Raw genomic sequence first — 20,323 nt, 5'->3', positions numbered from 1 at the left:
GCAGAACAGGGACGGTTTACTATTACCCGCCCCACGAAGCCCCATTGCCATCCCTAAACATAATGTTAAACAATACTTATATTCGATCACTAGAGTCGGCTGATGGTAGATAGTTAAGGGAGTATAAATTAAGTCCTAGACTCAAACCTTGTCGTGTAGCTTTTGTTATTTTGAATGGCAGACACACACAAGTTGAAAATCTTAAAACACTAAAGCAAATCGTTAATAATATTTTCTTTATAGTGTGTTTGGATGAAGAATTTTACAAATTAAAGAAATTTTAAATTCTTGGTATTTGAATTACTTTGATTTCAATTTCTATCATTTTTAAAATATTTTGTTTGGATGAGTCAATTCAAATTTCTTAAATTTTAAATTGTTAGGTTGAATATGATAATTTGATTCCATCATAGTAAAATTGATTTTAAAAATATATTTATATATTGAGATTTTTAAATTAAATTTTATAAAAATAAATATTAATCTATTTTTAAATATTTAATAATTTTAAAAATTAATATAAGATAATATTTAATAATTTTAAAAATATTTTTGAATATCCAATAATTAAAAGGATGAAAAGATAAGATAAAATATATAGGTGAAATAAGAAAAACAAATATGAAGAATTTCAAATTCTCCCATTTTTGTGAGAATTTCAAATTCTACTATTTTGAAGAATTTCACAAATGCTTAAATTTTAAATTCTTTGTAAATTCCTCATCCAAATAAAATATTTCACCTCAAGAAATTTGAAATTATTCAAATAAATGAATTATCCTATATAAATTCCTCGTCCAAACACACCATTAGACATATGATCATATTGACCTTAAAAACTTATCTGGAATATACGTTCAAACTTCAAGATAGAACAACATCACAATAAAGATGAGGAACAAAACTAGCAAGATCATAAAATAAGTAGAGAACCTAAAGAAAGTGTGGAGATTTCAAGTGAGTGAAACTCATAACCAGTGCAAAAAATAAGGGATATATTTATTAAAAAAAATGACGGTCACAAAATAAAATATTTTATCTTATAGATCTAGTCAAGGATGGCAAAAATGGATAAAAAAAATTTAGACTGAATCTTGTCTTGTGTATGTAGCCGCGTTAAATTTTGAGACCAGCTATCTTATTCTTTAAGGTACCTCTAACATAGTGAGAAAATTAGTCACTGCTATTGGCGGTAGATACTTCAAAAAAAAAAAAAAAAAAAACCAAACATAAAGAAGTTATATTTCGAATCTCATTAACTGGAATACTCGAGATTTATTAGATTCTAATACGAAGCTATTGAAATACACTCTGCAGCAATTTTCACATTAAAAAAAATACCTACATTCTCAAATGATGTTAGAAAATGCGATTGAGACATGTTTGAATAAATTTATTTATAAAATTTATGAATGATGAAAAAAATAGAATTAACTTTTTTTATAAGTAAAAGTTAGCTTGAAGTTGTTATATTAATTTCTTAAAAAGTTGTTTAACTTATACACGAGTTACTATTAATTTATAAAAAGAAATTCTATTAAGCATTTTATAATTTTTTTCAACATGGCGTATCTAGCTCAACATTACAAAGTGGAACTTTGCATATATAGGGAGGTAATGATTAAGTGTTAAAGGTGATGCAAAATGGGTTAAAGGTGATTAAAAGGGTCCAAATTTCCATGGGTTCATGCAAAATGGTTAAAGGTGATGCAAAAGGGTCCAAATTTCCATCGGTTTCATTATAAGTTATCGATGCTGTTTCAGAGGGTCTGTAAAGAAGGACAGGTGTTACCTATTTCAAACCTCAATTTCATGCAAAGCCGCCACGACATGCAATGCAGCCTCACCTCTTGCCGCGTACCCTTCCACCACCTCCTCCCACACTGCTATATACCACATTCCCTTCTCTATTTACACATTATTATTCCATCTCACCTTGGTTCAGCCTTGAAAAAACAAGAGAACAACACCAACCATGGTTGATCAACCAAGAACTGGAGCCTCTTACTATGGTTCGCCCTATGGAACATCCTACCAGACCAACAACAACAACAACCCACCTTCACGCCAAACCGTTAAGTTCATAACAGCCGCCACTATTGGCATCTCACTCTTGCTTTTGTCAGGGTTGGTCCTCACAGGAACTGTCATAGGGTTGGTCATAGCAACCCCTCTTCTTGTTATCTTCAGCCCCATCCTTGTCCCTGCTGCTTTTGTGCTGTTTCTAGTTGCTGCTGGCTTCTTATTCTCTGGTGGCTGTGGTGTGGCTGCCATTGCTGCTTTGTCTTGGATTTACAACTATGTGGCTGGGAACCATCCTGCTGGTTCTGACACCTTTGACTATGCAAAAGGGTACCTTGCTGATAAGGCAAGAGATGTGAAGGAGAGGGCAAAGGATTATGGGAGTTATGCTCAGGGTAAACTTCAAGAGGCCACACAAGGATCTCATTGATCATGTATGCGTGTATGTGTGTGTATGAGGTTGAACTGAAGTTGGTGGTGGTGCCCTTGTCGACTTGCATCTTCAAGTCCTGCTGTTAATTTCCAGTATTATGTGTTTTTTGTTCTGGTTTTAGTATCCTGTTTGTTTTCATAGCTAGATCAATTATTTCTTTTCTATCAGAATGTGTGTTGCATTGTTTCCTCGTTTAATGTAGTAATTTCTTTTCCCTTTTTTGTGACCCTTTGCTGATTTGTCTGAAAGATAACAAAACACTATCGTGGCCGCGGGATAAGGAGAGGAGTGTCACTAAAGAGCCTAGTTTATTGTTATGTTCAGATGACAGAAAAAAATCAAAGATGACTATAACGCAACACACATCTCTAAAATACCAGCATAACTAAGTTACGGACTTGATCTCAAGCAAGCATGAGATCAAAACAATAAAATCCTGAACTTCTCTTGCATGTAGTAGCCACGTCTAATATGATGGAACAGGAAATAGAAAACTTGCTAAATTAGTACCCACAAGTGGCTTCCAAAATTCTATATTCAAATGCCACATGACATTAGCTGGAGAAGAAACGATGAAATATTGCTGAGTGTAACTTAATTTAATCCGATGCTGGTTTGACGTCATCATCTTTTTTTCGTAAATGACACATAAATTGGATACCATATTGTTCCTGAGCCTCTGCCAGTGTTTCCCGTTTTTTATTAACATGTTAATGGAACCAGTCATCTCCTGTGTCAAGAGATTTATTTGTCTCTTCCCGTTTGTGATTGCTTGTGTCAGTGTTTGTTTGAAAGTAATTATTAATGTTTTCACCATTTGTCCAATTTCATGTTGGATTCTGAAATACAAACTATGTTAGAAAGAGTTTGTCCATCTAGAACTATAGGGTAATAAGAAATTTATGACACAGGAATGTGACTGTACATTCTAAGCAGCCCCATATTAAAGGAACTAGTGCCTTTTTTTTAACCATGATAATTTTTTTTAATAACTATAGTATTGATATTTTAACCATGATATTTTTTTAAATAACTATAGTATTTATACGATATCTATTGGAAGGAATGTTTAATTTTTATCTAAGTAGTGAAAATTTTTTATCGAAGCACATACACTGTGATTTTTTGTCAGCATTAATTTAGAATATTTCATAACTAAGAATAGTCTTTTATCTTCTCAGAATTTCATAATTAAGAATATTTCATAACTAATTAAGAATAGTCTATTGCATATATTTAAGAATATTTCATAACTAAGAATAGTCTTTATGAGAGATTGTGAGAACACAAGGTTGTTCCTGTTAACATAATCTATAACTAAGAATTGTCTTCGAATGAGAGCGCACAAAAAGTTGTCCCCTCAACATTATTTCATACGAGTCTAGTGCCTACCTGCTCTCACATGAAATATGAATATTTTATGACGCAATTCGACTCGATTGAAGATTAATTCTTAGATATTTACTAAAAGATTTCTCTAAATAACTTTTTTCAATTCTCTTTCTTCTTTTAAAGATCTTTTTAGTAGATTAAAAAACTGTAGATTCGCAGTATGATCATCCCTATTCAATTATGATAAAAATAAAATAAAAAATAAAAAAGGTAGGTATCATCAGGGATTCTGGGAAGACAACTATAATAAAAAGGTATTATTCAAGACCATGCAAACGACTCAAAGAAAAAACGGCCAGATAAACTTTTTTGATTTTATAAATGTATCATCCCAAATTTTATATAATAATTAATTATTATTTTTATATTTATAAAAATTATTTTCCTATTTTTATTAATTAATAAAAAGGGTTCTTTTTATATATAATATTTTAGAGGTTTTCATAAATAATTATTATGTATTTTAAATATTTATGAGGATTATTAAAGGGATTTTATAATTAAAAACAATAAAATAATATTCTGGGTTCAGAACGGACCGTTCCTAAAAGTGGAACGAGCTGTTCCAAATTTTTAAAAAGACTTGTGTTTATTGGTCCGAAACGAGCCGTTCTAAAAGTGGAACAGGTCGTTCCAAATTAGTAAAGAGACCTATTTTTGAAGGCCCAGAACGGCCGTTCCAAATTTTCAAAGAGAACTATATTTGTTAGCCCAGAACGGGCCGTTCCCAAAGCGGTACGGGCCGTTCCAAGCTTAAAAAAATGCCTAAAGATCTTAATTGAAAACGGGCCGTTCCAGTTATGGTCTTTGTGAGAAAAATTTTACCCCAGAACGGGCCGTTCCAGTTTTAAATTTTACATAGGAGGAATGAGTCCAGAATAGGTCGTTCCGGTTTCAGAACGGGCCGTTCTGGCCATTCCGAATTTCTATAAATAAGAGGGAGGGGGCCTGTGAAAAATCATAACACCCAGAGGTGAAAATTTAGAAAGAGAAAGAAAAAGAGAGAGAGAGAGAGAAAGAAAGAGGGAAAGAGAGGAAAAATGAGTAGAAAAAAGGGTCTTGAAGTTTTTATGCAGATGTTCTAAGGTAAGGGGATGATAACTTTATCTCTTTAAAATTTTATTTACTACTATATTTATTTATTTATGTCATTTTTATGTATATTTATTTAGTGGGGTGTCCCTAACCTCATTTATTTGCTTAACCTGTGATTATTTTTATCCATAATAATTATTAAGATGTTCATATTTTATATTGTTTAATTATTTTATAATGATTGTCATTTTTATTTATATCATTGGTACTTTTAATATATTTTTTTTACATAAATATATTTTTTTTACATAAATATATTTATTGTAAATATATTTTATAATCAACTATAATATAGTTGTGATATTTTGGACTCGTTTTGTTGTTATTTCTTCATGTATTTATGAAGATAAATATTGTTCTATGACCATAGAAGATAAAGTTTAATTATTTGTAACTGGAGGTTTGACCTTGGGAATTTAAATGAGTAAAGAATGAAGGTGAAATATCCTCTTGTTAATTAAGGTGAAATATCTTTTTATTGATTGGTATTATAATGATGCTCATTTATCCTGACTAGTCACTACAAGTATAATTCAAATTTTATTGTATCATGAAAATCTAATATATGATCTATATATTTATATATATATATATATATATGTGTGTGTGTTTAATACTGATTATAAATAATTCTGTATATTCTTTTGAATTATTGTATTTATTAGATATTGTTCTCACTTCTCTCTTTTCTTTATTTTTAAAATTAAATATATTATAAAATAGATGAATCTACTTGGGATTCCAAATCATTTTGCAGTTGTTATTACTAGTGTCCTACTTGGAAGAAATTGAAATATGAAAGCTATTTGATGGATCTGTTATAATTTTATTTTCCAACCATATTATTTCAATTGTAATTTTCTTTCCACTATCAATGTAAATATTGTAATAGAAGTGGAAGAAAGAAATAATATGTAAAATAATACATTATCGTAAATATTTTAGAACGATATGTCATGTAATAAATTCATAAAATATTCTTTTTCTTTATCTTTATCTTCATTAAAAAAAATATTGTTAATGATATAATTACAAAAATATTATATAAAAAAATATATAATTATTATTATATAAATCGGGCGTTACAATAAACACTTTAAAAATTAATTTCTTTTATAACTAATAGAAGAAAAGATAATAAGGGAAATACACCCAAGTTTATCCTAATTCATAATATAACACAGGGTTAAACTTGCCAACATCCACTTTTAAGCCTGGACGAAAATGCTTTAAAATGTTGCGTTCTACAAGAATGTGTCGTGTTTCAAGAGATACAAATAGGACTTCCAACTTCCAAGATGTAATTCACTCCTTCCCCCCCAAAAGAAGGGCCTCCAGCTATGTATAAACCTGTATGTTGGGAGGAATTCTTTTGAACAGAGGACTTCCGTTTTTGACAATGCTACGAAAAAATTAAGTATTACCAATTCATTTTATATCTTGCAATATGTGTTCAATTTATGCATATAGATCTCTAATTTGGAGAGGGGGTCATCAAATATTAGTATCGAGATTGTAGAAGAAAATAATACAATATAACATTTATAAATATATTACTGAAACCTTGTCATTGTGAAAAAGGTAGCACTGAGATGCTTATTAAATCATCAAATGAATGATTCGGGGGAACTATTAATTATGAACAGTGAATAGTATATTTGTATTATTATTAATCGAAGCATACAACTCTGCACAGTGCACATAATACAGAATTTTTATAAACTGCAAACATCAAAGTTCAAGTGCTTATTAAATCATCAAAGGAAATTATTCGGAGGGGAACTAGTAATTATTAACAGTGAATAGTATGATTCTTAATCGAAGCATACAACTCTGCACAGTGCACAGATTGCAGAATTTTTATAAAATGTAAACGTCAAGGTTCAGGTGGCTTATCGTTTTCTTGCTTGTAGAAGGTTTCGTAAGTCTGCACTCTTGGCTTTGATTCTGGCAATTCCAACTCTTGCATAAAGCCATCAGTCATCTTGACGAAATCATTCATGTGAACTTGTTTCCATTCCTTTCAAGTCAAAAAAATAAGAATAATCAGGGGGAAAAAAAGGCCCTCTAGAATAGTGAGTGATGCATGAAAAGGGATTTGAATTTGAATTAAGACCAATCGAAGAGGTCTAGCTCAGTTGGTTGTGCAAAGTGCAAACATTGTTGAAACTTGTAAACTCTCATAATGAGTTTGATTCTTGTGAATCCAAAATTTTTTAATTAGAACTTGAAATGAAGAAACCAAAAGCACGTGTAAGGTTTAATAACAAGGACACAAACTTGTATATATGTCAAAATGGGTGTGTATGAAGTGACGATCCAGTGAGTGAGGCCTTTAAGATTTAAACCTTAAAAAATATGTTTTAACATTAATATAAAGAAATCGCCCCCAATAAGTTAATACCCTCCTTAATCATAAGTACACAATATCAAACTTATGCTGCAAAATACTGATGAGCCAAGATGCTTGAAAAATCTTCACCAAAATCAGAACACGAGGGAAGCAAAGGGAAAGCATAAAGAGAGGTGGTCAACTATATACAAGTTACCAAAGAATAACTACTACAACGTCATCCGCATTTTAATTTGTATGCACAAAAACAAGTAGCCATAAGTTGTTCATCAAGGAAATTGAATCATTATGCCATGCCAATTACTAATGTTAAAAAAGTTTTTAACAAAACATATACAATCACATCTGATCTGGAAATCTCGTCTTCACCCAACTACCCTGCGGTTGAATTTCTCAGTTGTGAACTTAATCAACTTATAGTGTGTTATGGTGAGAAATAATCATTATCTTTTATGGCAAAAACAAATCAAGAAATAGTTGTTTCTACTTTTTCATGGTATTGCCATATCATATGCTGAGGGGATAGAAATTGTCGAGTGTTAAACACACTATTAACCCCCTTTCCCTATATCCAAAGTGTTTTATAATGCAAGCATAAGTCAAACAAAGGCCTTGGTCACAAATAGCTGGCATCATTAACTAAATTTCCCAACATATGAAGAAGAAAAGAGAAGAATAAATGTATTTGAACTGTGAAGATATTTTTATTCTTTAAAGCGGAGCAAATGAAAATAAGAAAGATGGCATGCTGACCTCAAAATCCCATTCTGCATACAAGTTGGGATCGTTTGGGTTGCTCCAAACATAAGCGTAAACTTGTAGATTTTCAGCCTTGTCCTGTAAAATTGATTTTGGCATTCGTCTGAGAGCAGAGAGACTAAGCATGTAATATAATTTTGGGAAATGTAACATTTGTCCCGTTTGTTATAATTTTATTTTAACCATGTTATTTATTTAAGAGAATCGAGTCGGGAACCAAGTACTTGTTAGTTGCCTCGTTTAGGCAAAGGGTTAATGGATGAGTAGAAAGTGGAACAAAAAGAGTGACTCACAATCAAGGAAACCTGAAGATGAGTTCTAGTATATTCAACATCCTCAAAGTCATCTAGAATATTGAGTTCGAGTCCGGAGATGCCGAGAAGCACCTGGTAAAAAACAAATGTATGTAAGATGAGTGGATGGATGGATGCATATATTTGAATAATGAGTTATGTGTAGAAAGAGAGAGACCCTGCCAGTAACTTTGTTATTGGGGACGGGGAGAATAGCGGGATAAACGCGACCTTTAATCTTAAACCTATGACTGCAAATAAAAGAGCAAGTTAGTTAGGTAATAAAAAATGAAAAGGAAAAGGAAAAGGAAAAGGATTGTGAAGAGAAAGAGAAAGAGACTAGTCTTGAAGGATGGCGGGTGCGGTTGGAGGGACGCGCTTCAATAGGGTTTGGACAACCTCATCGGCCAAGAGACTACCGTAAACGAACACGTTGTGGGTGTCGCCACTCACACAATTCACCTTCACGCTCATTTTCTCTCTTCTACCTCTACCTCTACCTCTACCTCTACCTCTACCACTTCCTCTCTTAATGCTATATGTATTACCAAAATCACGTCCTCACTCCCACTACAGTTAACATTCTAAAAGACACATTAATAGTATTTACCTAGGATTGCCATGTTAGATTAGTAAATAAATAAACGCCTGTCGTTGTTTTTCTTTTCTACCTTTTTCTTCTTTCTTTATCATCCCCTAAACCAACGATCCAGATTTTTCAAATAAGGATCTTTTCAGAATACCAATCAAACACTCATTTAAACCCTCATATTACCATTCACTCCTTTTCCTAATTCCTTATAATTTCTCATACCGTATGCCCTGTCACCCTCTAACACTTGTTACTAGTTTTCCTTATTTTAAATTTTTAATCTTTGTCCAAAGTATAGGCTGTCGCCAGGAATAAGGCAATTTTTTTAGAGCTTTCTCATTTTTAGAATAGAAACCATCACTGGATACCATTCAAAACTCAAAAGCTTTAGCAAAGTAAAAGTTTGAACGTTTATTCAATTATGCTAATATAAATCAACAAAAATTTATTAGTTATTGAGGAAAAACAACTTGACGTACAAAATAAAAATATATCAAAACTCTATTAAAATATAAATTAATCATTCATACATTATCAGTAAAATATGATTGACACTATTAAAACCTAGTAAATTTCGTAAACCACACAGAACATTTTAACAAATTTTTTCACTTTAACATAGCCTAAGTTTTATAAATCAGAATCAACAAAACTGATTATCAGAATCATTAAATCAACCTTTTAAATACTTCAACACGAAAATAAAGTTTATATAACATTTTAAGATTTTAAGGAATATTACAAATAATTTACTGTTACAACACTTTCATAGTAAAATATAATGAACTTTCACGAAATTAATCAGTTTCATAAAACAAATACACAAATAAACCCAGTCTCAAGGTTGGATTTCTCCAGCCTAATCAACAACGGAATCAATTTTAAATGCTTGAATGTTGAAACTTGAAATCTGTGTTTTTTACCACTAACTACCAAGACCAAAAACAGAAGTTTAACATGAGTGGATAATTGCTTTGTATGCAACACCAATTCACCAAAGTATACACGTTACCTTGGAGCTATATGATGAAACAAAAGGTTATCCATGGTACATAAGATATAACCCGACGAAAAACAATATCCAACCAAACAATGTAATCGACTACACATTGTCAACTAGTTCATAAAAGAGATGACGAGATATAATTTAGCCGGGCACGATTCTGAAACAACGCAACTTTTTCACATGCTCATCGGCTCTGGGGCACCCAGAATGTCTAGCAAAGAGTTATGAGGCTCCATTTCCTCATGCCATAGTGGAAGTTGGTCACCAGGGTAGAAATTCCTGGTCACTCCCTCAGAGTTTATCTACAAGGATTTCAAAAATCAAAATCAGGGGGTTTCAAATTATTGTATATATGTATAATATGAACCTTGTGTTTAAAATACAAGTTGCCCTTTTGAGTCAGTTCAATTGATTATAAGCCAAAAAATGTGTGTACAGGTTCCAATTTCCCACAATGCCAACTGCCTCTTCCTCATTCCCTTACCCCTCTTCTACTTCATAATAAATGAGCCTCACTTAGAGCAAAAGTAAAGAAATAATAATTGGTTAAGATGTCTTACAATGACTGTTCGGACCACCCCACCACTTGCACCATCACGAGCAATAGCCAGTGAAACTGCCTTCTTTACTAAATCCTGTCATACAATAGATATACTGTCAGCATAAGGATTCAGAAAAAAGTTCACCCCAAAAATATCATCCTCATAATCTCTAATAGCTTCCAAATTATTAGTCATTGTTCATATCTGAAACATATTGTTGCACTGGCAAGAAAAGCTGATTAGGTCCCCAAAAGCCAACAACCACCACAATATTTTTGGTACTTAAGTCGTTTTTTTTTTAACTTAATACAGGCAGCAGTAAGAATGAAAAAACATGCCTCAGCTTCATCTTTGGTCATTCCCTCTTTCCAGGCTTGGTCAAAAAAACCATACAAGTAACTGGAGCCCGATCCTGCAAAAGACAAATCAAGTAAACCACAGCTTTACTAACAAAAGCCATGCATCCCAAGGAAAAAAACACTAACAGTGAAGAATTTAGAAACTTTTGTGTTTTAGTCCCAGACTCCAGTAAAAAAAATGAATAGATTTGCCAAAGGGTCCATGCATCACTTATTAACTAAAATAGATCTATACAATGTCAAACCTTAATATCAAAGGAATAATATGGGCAACTGATACAGGCAACATATGTATATAAGGATACTAACATGTATAGCTGAAAGTGAATACAAAAATCATAATAAACTTGTATTCATAAACACGTTTAATAGTCAAATACCTCCGATAGCAAAAGGTTGCTGCACTATTGTTCCACCCAGAGGAACTCCAAAAATTTGTCCACCTTCATATTTATCCCAACCACCAACGATTAACCCAGTCTCTAAGAAATTCTGCCAATGAAAGTAAATTTACAACAAAGCCAAATATCAGCTACCCTGGTCTCTAATAATAGATAAATATATAGACAAGACAGAGCAAATCTAGTAGTACCAATCAGGCAAACACAATAGTGGATCATTTGATAATCTTTGGAATCAAAATACTTGGTTTCCTATATCATTTAAATGTCCATGTCTAATCTAAAATTTAAAATAGCTATCTGAGGAAATTGTGTCAGTAACATCATTGATAATTGTATCTCCTCCCACTTGACCAATTAGAAGATATTTCAGCTTAAAAAATGTCTCCTAAAGCCCCTTCCAAATTTATACAGTAGCCACTTTCTGAAACTTTTCGCCATCAAGACTACCTAAACATGCAAATATTTAACTATTCTAATCCTAACAGTCCAAAGGGATTTTGTGTTGCTCAGCAGGAGCTTTAACTAAATATTAGAGATCATTTGAGAAATTGGGGTTGTGCAGTCCATACAGCCGCCACACCCAGTGGGATAAGGCTTTTGTTGTTGTCTTAGTGAAATTGCCTCCAATTGCTCCTCACATTTTTCTCATTAATTTTCAAAATAGAAAGACAGACCATCAGATTATATTATATCCCTATACAAAGAAAAGATTTTAAAGTTCCAACTTGGTTTATGTCCACTTCACTGATCAAATTAATCCAGTTCAAAAGTAATGACTAAACTTTCAAGCAATCAGTTTCATTTTGGTCTCCTCGTTACTCAATACTCTTATTTAATAAATTCTAAGTCTCGTACTGATTGAAATTGGAGATACTTTAATGCTATAATTACAGCCCCCAAGACTAATATAATCAACCAACTAATGTGAAGTGAATTTGACATTTATTTAGCTCAGTTTTAACTTTATCAGTTTACAAGCTTGAGGTCTGAATGAACATAATAACATTTCACGTTAGTGAACAAGAAAACACAGGGTAATTCAAGCTTTGACAGAACAAACCTCAAGTCAAGTCTTATGGGAAGATAGTAAAATCTTAAATGGAATTGATACTATCATTATTGGTGGAAAATGAACCATGCCAATCTATTTACCAAGAAAAAGCTTTAAAGTCAAACCTTGTTGTTATATGACAGAAGCCGGACAAGGTTTGCAGCAACTTTAACTGTTGCAGGTTGTCCAAGTTGTATCCTACACGTATAGAAAACTCAAAATAAAGTAAAGATCATTGTAAATACTCACACACACTAAATCATAATCTAAAACTCTACTTTGAAAAATAGAATATCTTATTACTGAATAATAGGGAAAGTCGCGTCACTCACGTGTGTTGATGGAGGAAGTAGCGCACATAGTCAGAAACAATTTGAGAATCTGCAGCCTGCAAAAAATACACAGATCGTCATTTTCAGGGCATAAAAAAATAACAGTAAAAGAGAGATTCCATAATCATCCTATGCAAAATTATAACCCAATTATGCTCAGTATCCCACGCCTAGAACAAACAAAAAACATTATTTAAAATTATTAGTTTCATGAATGCAAACAGAACCTTCACCATATCGTCACCCACATATTCCACACACATTGATAAAAAATAAAAAAAAAAATACTTTTAGCTAGGAGCAACATTTGAAAATGAGAAACATATGATGCAAGAGATCGATGGAACCTTTGATAATAACAGACTAAACAGCCAAAAGCCTAATTGTCCCCCAACACATCCAGTTCACAACAACTGAGTTTGAAACTCCATTATTTTAAACCTCCAAAAAAACATTCAACACCATACATTACGAGGAATGAAATGCACGGTCAAATCAGACACAACAGATAAATATCTAAAATAATAGAAACACAAAATCAAACCCAGGTAATAATGATTATAAGCATAAATGAGCATAACCAGAAAACAATTTGACATGCACACAAGAGTGATAGGAAAGAAAGAAGAGTACCGATCCAGAGCGACAGACGTAAACATTATCAGTGAGCTGTGTGATTTTGTCCGAAGCCCGGTTGGCAACATACACTCCTGAAAATGAAAAGTAACAATCCCCAAATGAATAACAAGAAACGAATCTCAATTGTAAATGAAGAAGTCGGCACTAATTAAGCATGAAGCTGTCAAAAAAAAAGAAAACGAAAACCCTAAATTAATTTAGGTTGGGTTAGTAAAAGTGTACCAGTGCTGGTTCGAGAGTCGGCTCCGAGAACGACGCCGCCGTTGTAAGTAACGCCGATGATAGTGGTCCCCATAGAATGGGGAGCACTGAGATCCACCTTCTGATCCATGATTACGATTACCAAAAAAGAAGAAGAAAAGAGGGTAAAATGTAGAGTGCCCTAGCGCGAAGAAATTCAGGTCTCATTCTTATTGTTTATACTTATACACTATTACCATTACGACTTGCTGGACAAGTTTTTCTTTTCTTTTCAATAGGCCTAAAACATTATTTTACTATTCATCTATTATATTATATTATTCTACAATTATATAATATAATTTGTATTTTATTTTAACAATAATTCTTTAAATTAGTTACTGCATACTCCAGGAACGAAAATAAAAAATTATTATTTATTTTATGTAACAAAAATTTAGGATAAATACTTACTTATAATGTTTAGGATTTTAAATATATAAATTATATTTTAAATTTATTATAAATAAATAATTTATATTATAAGATTTTTATCTTTAAATAAATTTTTAAAAATATTAAACTTAATATAATTTTAAAAATTATTAAAAGACTTTATATTAAAATTGAATTATTATATGTTATTTCTACAAAATTAATTTTATAAAAGTACTATATCTTGAGGGGAATAAAATGTTATAAAATTTATAAAAATAACAAAAATAAAATATTTTATTTTATGAAAAAAAAATTTGAAATTTGAACATTATACTATATTTGAATTTTTAAATGACTGTAGTTGAACAAAATTATCCTATCCTATCATTCTTTTGAATATTTTTTTTTTATAATGTGAATTAAGGTTTTGTTTACATATCTCAAATTAGGTGAAATAAAAATAGAAGTATTTGATGAAATGAAATTGTGTACAACAATATTTTACTCCATGTATTGCACAGAATAAATATTTAAATTTTTAATTAAAATTTATAAAAATAAATACTTTGAAGTGTATGAATTATATTATAATTAAAATTAAAATTTACGATAGATAAATATTTTTAAAATTTTACATTATATTTTGGATTTATAATAAACCATTTTAAATTGTGATATAATGTTGGTTTTAATTATTAAAAATATCTTTTAAAATATTGAAATTTAATTTATAAATGAAGACAAAAAATAATAAATTACTGTAATAAACATAGACAACTGAGATAGCTTAGGGAGAAAAGTGGTCTAATTGTGAGAGATAATATACAAAAAATGCACATCTAAATAATAGTAATAAAAAAATACCTTGAGTGTCTAATCGAGACAATAGAGAGAATGAGAATACCAATGAGGTGTAAGTTTTAATTTATTGAATATAAAAAAATTAATTAGGTTTTATTTCATTAAATCTCATTTTAAATAATTTAGATAATAAGAATAAGTATCGCTGCATTGCATTTCATTTTATTTCATATCTCATAATCTTTTCACAATTTAAATTAATATATCTCGAAAGTTGCCGATATAAATAATTTATTTATTTTAATTAAAAACATGATTCAATGTTTCACCTTAGATATGAAATCACAACTTAAAAATACTATTTTATTCTTAAAATAGGTCGACATATAAAAATAAAATATAAAAAATTAATTAACATAATAGCGAATTGCACTTGTTTAATCAATTGAATTATACTTCCTTCGTGCACAAAATTTATGTAAGCATTTATCTATCGGTGCTTTTCAAAAAAAAAAAAAAAAGGTTTTAATGCTGTAAAAAATAATATTACTCAATAATTTATTTGATGAGATAAATAACTAAAGTTTTTGCAAAAAGTTTTATTAACTAGAGATGAAAAACATTGATTTATATAACTATTCTATAACATTTATTATCAAACCAATCGATGATAGATATTCTTTGTAATCTTAACTCTTAAGATTCATTATTCCATAAATTATGATTTTCAAGCTCTCTAAAAACCATTAACCTTTTCTTCACCCCTACTTCCGTTTAGTCTGTTCCAACTCCTCTCATCATGGATCGAGGTTGTTAGGCCCATTCCAACCTCTACTTTGAATTCTCGATCAATTTAGGTCAAAATTAATTCGAAATATGGCACAACATTCAAAATCTTACTCTAATCAATTCAATTAGCGTTTTTAGTTCGGCCCAATCCGATTAGTGTTCAACATTCATCATTATTATTTTCTTTGAATTTTGATATTTTTAACTAATAATTAATCTCAACATATAAGAACAAATATTAAATTTACTTTACACTAATAAATCTCGCACTTCATGGCGGATGTAATTACTAGTTTTCCCTGAAACATATGACTGCCATAATGTGTTGAGAAAATGAGTGTTGCTGTGCAGTAGACTTTACTTGTTATATAATCTGTTGACTTTTATAATTAATAAATTAAAAAAATCATTTCTATTTGATTGATTTTATAAAAAAATCTATTTCATTCGTATGACCATTAAACTGGAATGAATTTTCCTTTTTTTCTTATATATTCTACCCATATTCTATTTTTCTTAAACATATAATTCGCTTATCACATTAACTAATTTTACTAGTTTTTTTAAAAATGTATAAAAAATATTTGCAAATTTGCAATAGAGAACTAAGGGAGTGAACCATGATTGACTTATTGCAAGTATTCCAAAAATATCATGATCCCCAAACACAGATTTACCATCGTAACATAGCAAACAATAAATTAATTCCACCGTCCATATGACCAAGGCGACACCAATTGATAATAGACAAGAACTTACTCAAAACAGAACTTAATTTTTCAATTATAACATAGTGCAAAATCAGTCAACATTCCAATTCGTCTCACTGAATTCAAGCAATGTCTCATGGGAATGGAAGCAGCCGCTAAAGCTAGGATAAGTGAGATAGCTGTATGATGTATCGAAAATTGAATGAGGGTTAGCAGGATCCGCAGTAAATCAGTTTAGTCGCAGAACTCAGCGTCCGTCAGTTTTTGTCAAATCCGGCTCCTCAACTATCCAATGCAATAGGTTCTGGCATTGGGTGCAGTTGACGAGAAGGAATCGGTACGTGAGGAGGGTGAGCAAGTTGTGCTGGTCCAACCGATTTCTTCTCCTTTGATACTACATTTCCCACACCAAGTACTTTCCTAACTTCATTGGCAAGCTCTATCACTAGGTCGTCCTCATGGCCTGCACATCAAACCTCTTAACTCAGCACAATGCATATAAGCAACAAAGTGCTGACAAATTTCAATGTGAAACTAGATTATGTACTAGTTAGGGAGATAACTTACCGATATCATACATGGCCTTTTCTAGAAGGAAAAGGTAGTCTCTGTTGTTTCCGCAAGGACCATAAGCAGTTGCTATTTGCCTGAACGGTTAAACAAAGATTAGCGGAACCGACGGATAGATCACTTCCACATAAAAAAGAATGGGGAGAAAAATGTATACCAGGCCATGTCATCCAGAGGGGCAGGTCCCAAGTAATATTTGTTGTTAACTTTGTCTGGAGTAGATGTGAATCTGTAGATTGATATGATATCTATTAGCAAACTCGTCCTTGTCCTCATAAGTATGATCAAAACAATTATGTAACTTAGCGCATCTTTGATTCAACATTAAAACTTATTTTGAAAAAATAATAGCTTATTTTTGCCTCTTTCTGTGAAAAACAAGCTATTATTTCCGAAAAATACTATATCCCCAAACAAGCACTTGTATATATAATCAATAAGCTAAAGAAATTCATAAACGATGTCTATAACTTACACTATTACGTCAGTTAAAGTAGGGTGCAGTGAATCTCCTTCCTAAAGAAAAGATGGCAAGTTAGAAGTAGTGATTATTAATTAAATATTAAAATAACAATCACTTGCAAGTAAGTGGGAAAAAAAAACTTGATGATTGGTGTAACCCACCTTGAAGAAGCTTACGATAGTCTTTTGGTCATATTCACATTCCCGTCGCTCCAAATACTACACAACAAAAGAGTGACCGGTTGGTTGAAGCCCGAAAGTACATAAATTTGCTAGGAATGTTTTAAAAGTGTACGATGCTTATTTACTAGAAATCACTAATGAAATGCCACAAACTGGAAGCCGTTTATAAAAGTGGAACTATAAACCAGGGATCTTGGGTAAAGGCCAAAGAATCCTCATAGGACATGAAATTATGGTTTGTAGAGATTACTAACGAATGCCCCAAAATTAAACAAAATAGAAAACAAAAAGGGCACCCACTATTAAGACTCCAAAATTGTTACAAGTTGCATTCGGGTCATAGCTACTAGTAGTTTGGTGACAAACTAAGGTGAAAAACAAAATTACCTGCATAGCCAGCTTTTCCTTTTCAGGACCTCCTCGAACACAATAAGCAGCTCCCCACTGCAGAAAGATTGAAAAAATTTTAAGAAAAATCAACATACCAGAATTTAAACACGGCAAGATATACAATGCTCCATCAAGAGCCAAGACATAAGCAATAAATAATAGTTAAAAAAAACAAATTTGTATTAATTATACATGTTGGGTGGCAAACCTAAAGCTACCAGAGTCAATAGAAATAACACATGCACTTACGCAAATAGCCCCTTCTTTCTGTTCTAATGTGCAAGTTCTTGCAGGTTTTTCAGGGGTTCCCCGGTGATCAATGCACGCTGCGAAAACGAAATTAAATTTAAATGTCTAAGCAACAGTGGCAACTATGTAAATTCAACAAGGTACGGCACGTGAGGAAGGGCCATACCTAAATCAAAGACGCGTCTGTAATCCTTAATGAAACCGACAATCTTCTCATCGAAATCAAACCCTGGGTTCCACACCAGTGAACCGTAGCCAAAAACCCAGAAAACCATGGTTTCTGAGAAAACATCCAGAATCAGTCAACATTCAGAAAATGAACGTATGAGAAGAAATGACAATGACAAAACTAAACTGAAATAAACAAAATTAATTAATATTTTAAGCTTAAATTAACAGCACATTCGTGGTGGTGAAGTGCAGCAACAAATATGTTAGATCCGAAGCATTTCATTGTGGAACAGAACCATCAAGACTCAGCATTTATGATATTGATTAACTAGGGAATTAGAAGAAAAAAATAAAAGGAAAAATGGGTGAAAAGGAAAGGGAAATCTTACATTGGGATCCGAGCGGGCAAATGAGAATGGAAAGGCTTTTTAGGTTAGGATTAGGAGGGAGAAGAGAGGTAAAAAGAGAGGAAAAGGAAATGCTAAACGCTTAGGGTTTAGCAAATAAATTAGGGTTACAATGGTTCCTCCTCTCTTTCTATCTGCTCTTGTTCCCTCTTTGTCTCGGATAAAGGCGTGAGGCATTCCGCATTAGAAAGATTGGTATTTATGGTGTAAGCCTGGCACGCGGATTCAACGGCCTCGCCTTGCTGTGCTCCAGCAACACAACATCATTCTCACGTGCCCTGCTCTCAGTGTCATCTTAACATATTAATATTCATTATTCAAAACACTTAATTAATTTAATAATAATATATTTCTTTTATTTATATATATTATTTTTCTCTTACTCCATACTTATCTTTCTCTTAATAAAACTAAATTCATGTCTTATTCTTTACTCTTTTGGCCAACAATTAAAATATACATCTCTTAAAAATTTTATAATTAATATATTTTATTAAATTAAAAAACATATTTTAATCTACAAATAATTAATATATCAAGAGATGAATTAATTGTTTTAATTTGAGTGTTATAAATAAGGGGGTAATATGTTTTTTTTTCTCTATTTTAATTTAATTAAATTTAGACTTGTATTAATGAATACTATTAATGCTGCTTGGATTTGATACATTGAACCTGGACGATATCCAATTGGTATCGTTGTCAGTGCAGGTGCAAACCACTTGACTCAAGCGTGTGATTGAAATTGGAGAAACCAGAAAGAATTACCTAAAATTTAGAAGGGAAAAAAAAATCGAGTAAAGTGAATTAGGTTCAATGAACCTGGACATTTTATGTTAGAAGGAAAGAAGAATTTAATGGTTGGCTAGTTGTGGTTGTTGGTTTGGTAAATTAGGTTCCAGTCTATAGGCTCCGGCACGTTTGGAATTTTGATGTTGAATTCTATGGCTTACTTTTTTAAATTCCATTCAAATTATAGTGGCATAGCCAATAGGATAGATAGGTAGTGAACAATAAAAGGGAAAAAAATAAATGAGGCACTAAAGTACTCTATCTTAGGTGGTCCATTATTTATTAAAATGGGTGGCACTTCAATTAATATGATGTTCATAATATTCACTTTATCTTATTCTAAATATAAGTAATAAAAAATAGCATATTAATTAAGAAAATAAAGTTAATATTATCTCTATTTTTATTATAAAAATTTAAATAATTTTTTTTATATAAGACTCAATTCATATTATCTTACATATTTATTATGTTTAAACTAAATTTTTGTTAATTAAAATGTATTTTCTTAATGTAGTCAAATATATTGGTTATAAATTTAAAAAAAAAACATATATTATAATTAATTTAGAGATGAATAATATGAGATATGTACTTTAATTGGTTAAAAGATATATAAATATTAATTAAAAAAACGATAGGTAGTTTAATAAGAAGAAGAAAAGAAAAAAAGAAAAAAAAATATATATATATATAAAGGATCTATTTATTATTACAAACAAATTAACTATTTTTTTAATTTAGTGAATTAAGTAATTAAATTATATATATGAACAAGTGTAATAATTTTTTTTAAAATAATTATAATTTTAACATTTGAAAAAGTACTAAAATGAATGATGTTCTAAACATGCAATTTTTTTTGGTTCATTACTCTCACCATGTAATTTAATATTAATATTTTTTTTA

At 31.0% G+C, this 20,323-nt stretch overlaps 4 protein-coding genes across 4 annotated transcripts; 1 reads left to right on the top strand and 3 right to left on the bottom strand.

Moving 5' to 3' along the window:
• Positions 1–1,960: 1,960 nt before the first annotated feature.
• Positions 1,961–2,670, top strand: LOC109797119 (oleosin Ara h 15.0101). Its single transcript, XM_020357040.3, has one exon. It carries the CDS (start codon positions 1,976–1,978, stop codon positions 2,450–2,452), a length of 477 nt encoding a protein of 158 aa, XP_020212629.1. The 5' UTR covers positions 1,961–1,975; the 3' UTR covers positions 2,453–2,670.
• A 3,904-nt stretch (positions 2,671–6,574) lies between these two features.
• On the bottom strand, positions 6,575–9,368 carry LOC109797118 (AIG2-like protein D). Its single transcript, XM_020357039.3, has 5 exons — positions 8,688–9,368; positions 8,526–8,598; positions 8,348–8,440; positions 8,049–8,132; positions 6,575–6,962 (listed from the first exon to the last, which is right to left on the bottom strand). The coding sequence occupies exons 1-5, from the start codon at positions 8,819–8,821 to the stop codon at positions 6,819–6,821; spliced, it is 528 nt and encodes a 175-aa protein (XP_020212628.1). The 5' UTR covers positions 8,822–9,368; the 3' UTR covers positions 6,575–6,818.
• A 467-nt stretch (positions 9,369–9,835) lies between these two features.
• PBA1 (N-terminal nucleophile aminohydrolases (Ntn hydrolases) superfamily protein) lies at positions 9,836–13,691 on the bottom strand. Its single transcript, XM_020358412.3, has 8 exons — positions 13,495–13,691; positions 13,267–13,343; positions 12,634–12,689; positions 12,427–12,499; positions 11,227–11,338; positions 10,826–10,899; positions 10,506–10,580; positions 9,836–10,247 (listed from the first exon to the last, which is right to left on the bottom strand). The coding sequence occupies exons 1-8, from the start codon at positions 13,601–13,603 to the stop codon at positions 10,122–10,124; spliced, it is 702 nt and encodes a 233-aa protein (XP_020214001.1). The 5' UTR covers positions 13,604–13,691; the 3' UTR covers positions 9,836–10,121.
• Positions 13,692–16,235: 2,544 nt separating this feature from the next.
• LOC109798174 (gamma-glutamylcyclotransferase 2-1) lies at positions 16,236–18,813 on the bottom strand. Its single transcript, XM_020358421.3, has 9 exons — positions 18,605–18,813; positions 18,211–18,324; positions 18,045–18,121; positions 17,793–17,849; positions 17,385–17,441; positions 17,236–17,276; positions 16,918–16,989; positions 16,758–16,837; positions 16,236–16,653 (listed from the first exon to the last, which is right to left on the bottom strand). The coding sequence occupies exons 2-9, from the start codon at positions 18,317–18,319 to the stop codon at positions 16,472–16,474; spliced, it is 675 nt and encodes a 224-aa protein (XP_020214010.1). The 5' UTR covers positions 18,320–18,324; positions 18,605–18,813; the 3' UTR covers positions 16,236–16,471.
• Between the last annotated feature and the right edge of the window lie 1,510 nt (positions 18,814–20,323).

This window comes from Cajanus cajan, chromosome 6, assembly GCF_000230855.2.
Source record: "Cajanus cajan strain Asha chromosome 6, NIPB_CcT2T_4, whole genome shotgun sequence".
In the NCBI taxonomy this organism is placed as follows: domain Eukaryota; kingdom Viridiplantae; phylum Streptophyta; class Magnoliopsida; order Fabales; family Fabaceae; genus Cajanus; species Cajanus cajan.
This window is presented reverse-complemented; position numbering and strand designations above follow the sequence as displayed.

What these genes read in the sequence shown, in the direction of transcription:
- LOC109797119 (XM_020357040.3), top strand. Translation starts at nt 1,976, where the DNA reads ATGGTTGATCAACCAAGAACTGGAGCCTCTTACTATGGTTCGCCCTAT.
- LOC109798174 (XM_020358421.3), bottom strand. Translation starts at nt 18,319, where the DNA reads ATGGTTTTCTGGGTTTTTGGCTACGGTTCACTGGTGTGGAACCCAGGG. An exon ending in CAGACGCGTCTTTGATTTAG is followed by an intron (nt 18,122 to 18,210) that starts GTATGGCCCTTC and finishes TCGTTTTCGCAG; the next exon opens with CGTGCATTGATCACCGGGGA. An exon ending in CTATCGTAAGCTTCTTCAAG is followed by an intron (nt 17,277 to 17,384) that starts GTGGGTTACACC and finishes TCTTTTCTTTAG; the next exon opens with GAAGGAGATTCACTGCACCC.
- PBA1 (XM_020358412.3), bottom strand. Translation starts at nt 13,603, where the DNA reads ATGGATCAGAAGGTGGATCTCAGTGCTCCCCATTCTATGGGGACCACT. An exon ending in TGACCAAAGATGAAGCTGAG is followed by an intron (nt 10,581 to 10,825) that starts GCATGTTTTTTC and finishes ATTGTATGACAG; the next exon opens with GATTTAGTAAAGAAGGCAGT. An exon ending in GGGTGGTCCGAACAGTCATT is followed by an intron (nt 10,248 to 10,505) that starts GTAAGACATCTT and finishes AAATCCTTGTAG; the next exon opens with ATAAACTCTGAGGGAGTGAC.
- LOC109797118 (XM_020357039.3), bottom strand. Translation starts at nt 8,821, where the DNA reads ATGAGCGTGAAGGTGAATTGTGTGAGTGGCGACACCCACAACGTGTTC. An exon ending in CCCGCCATCCTTCAAGACTA is followed by an intron (nt 8,599 to 8,687) that starts GTCTCTTTCTCT and finishes TTTTATTTGCAG; the next exon opens with TCATAGGTTTAAGATTAAAG. An exon ending in ATGCAGAATGGGATTTTGAG is followed by an intron (nt 6,963 to 8,048) that starts GTCAGCATGCCA and finishes TTGACTTGAAAG; the next exon opens with GAATGGAAACAAGTTCACAT.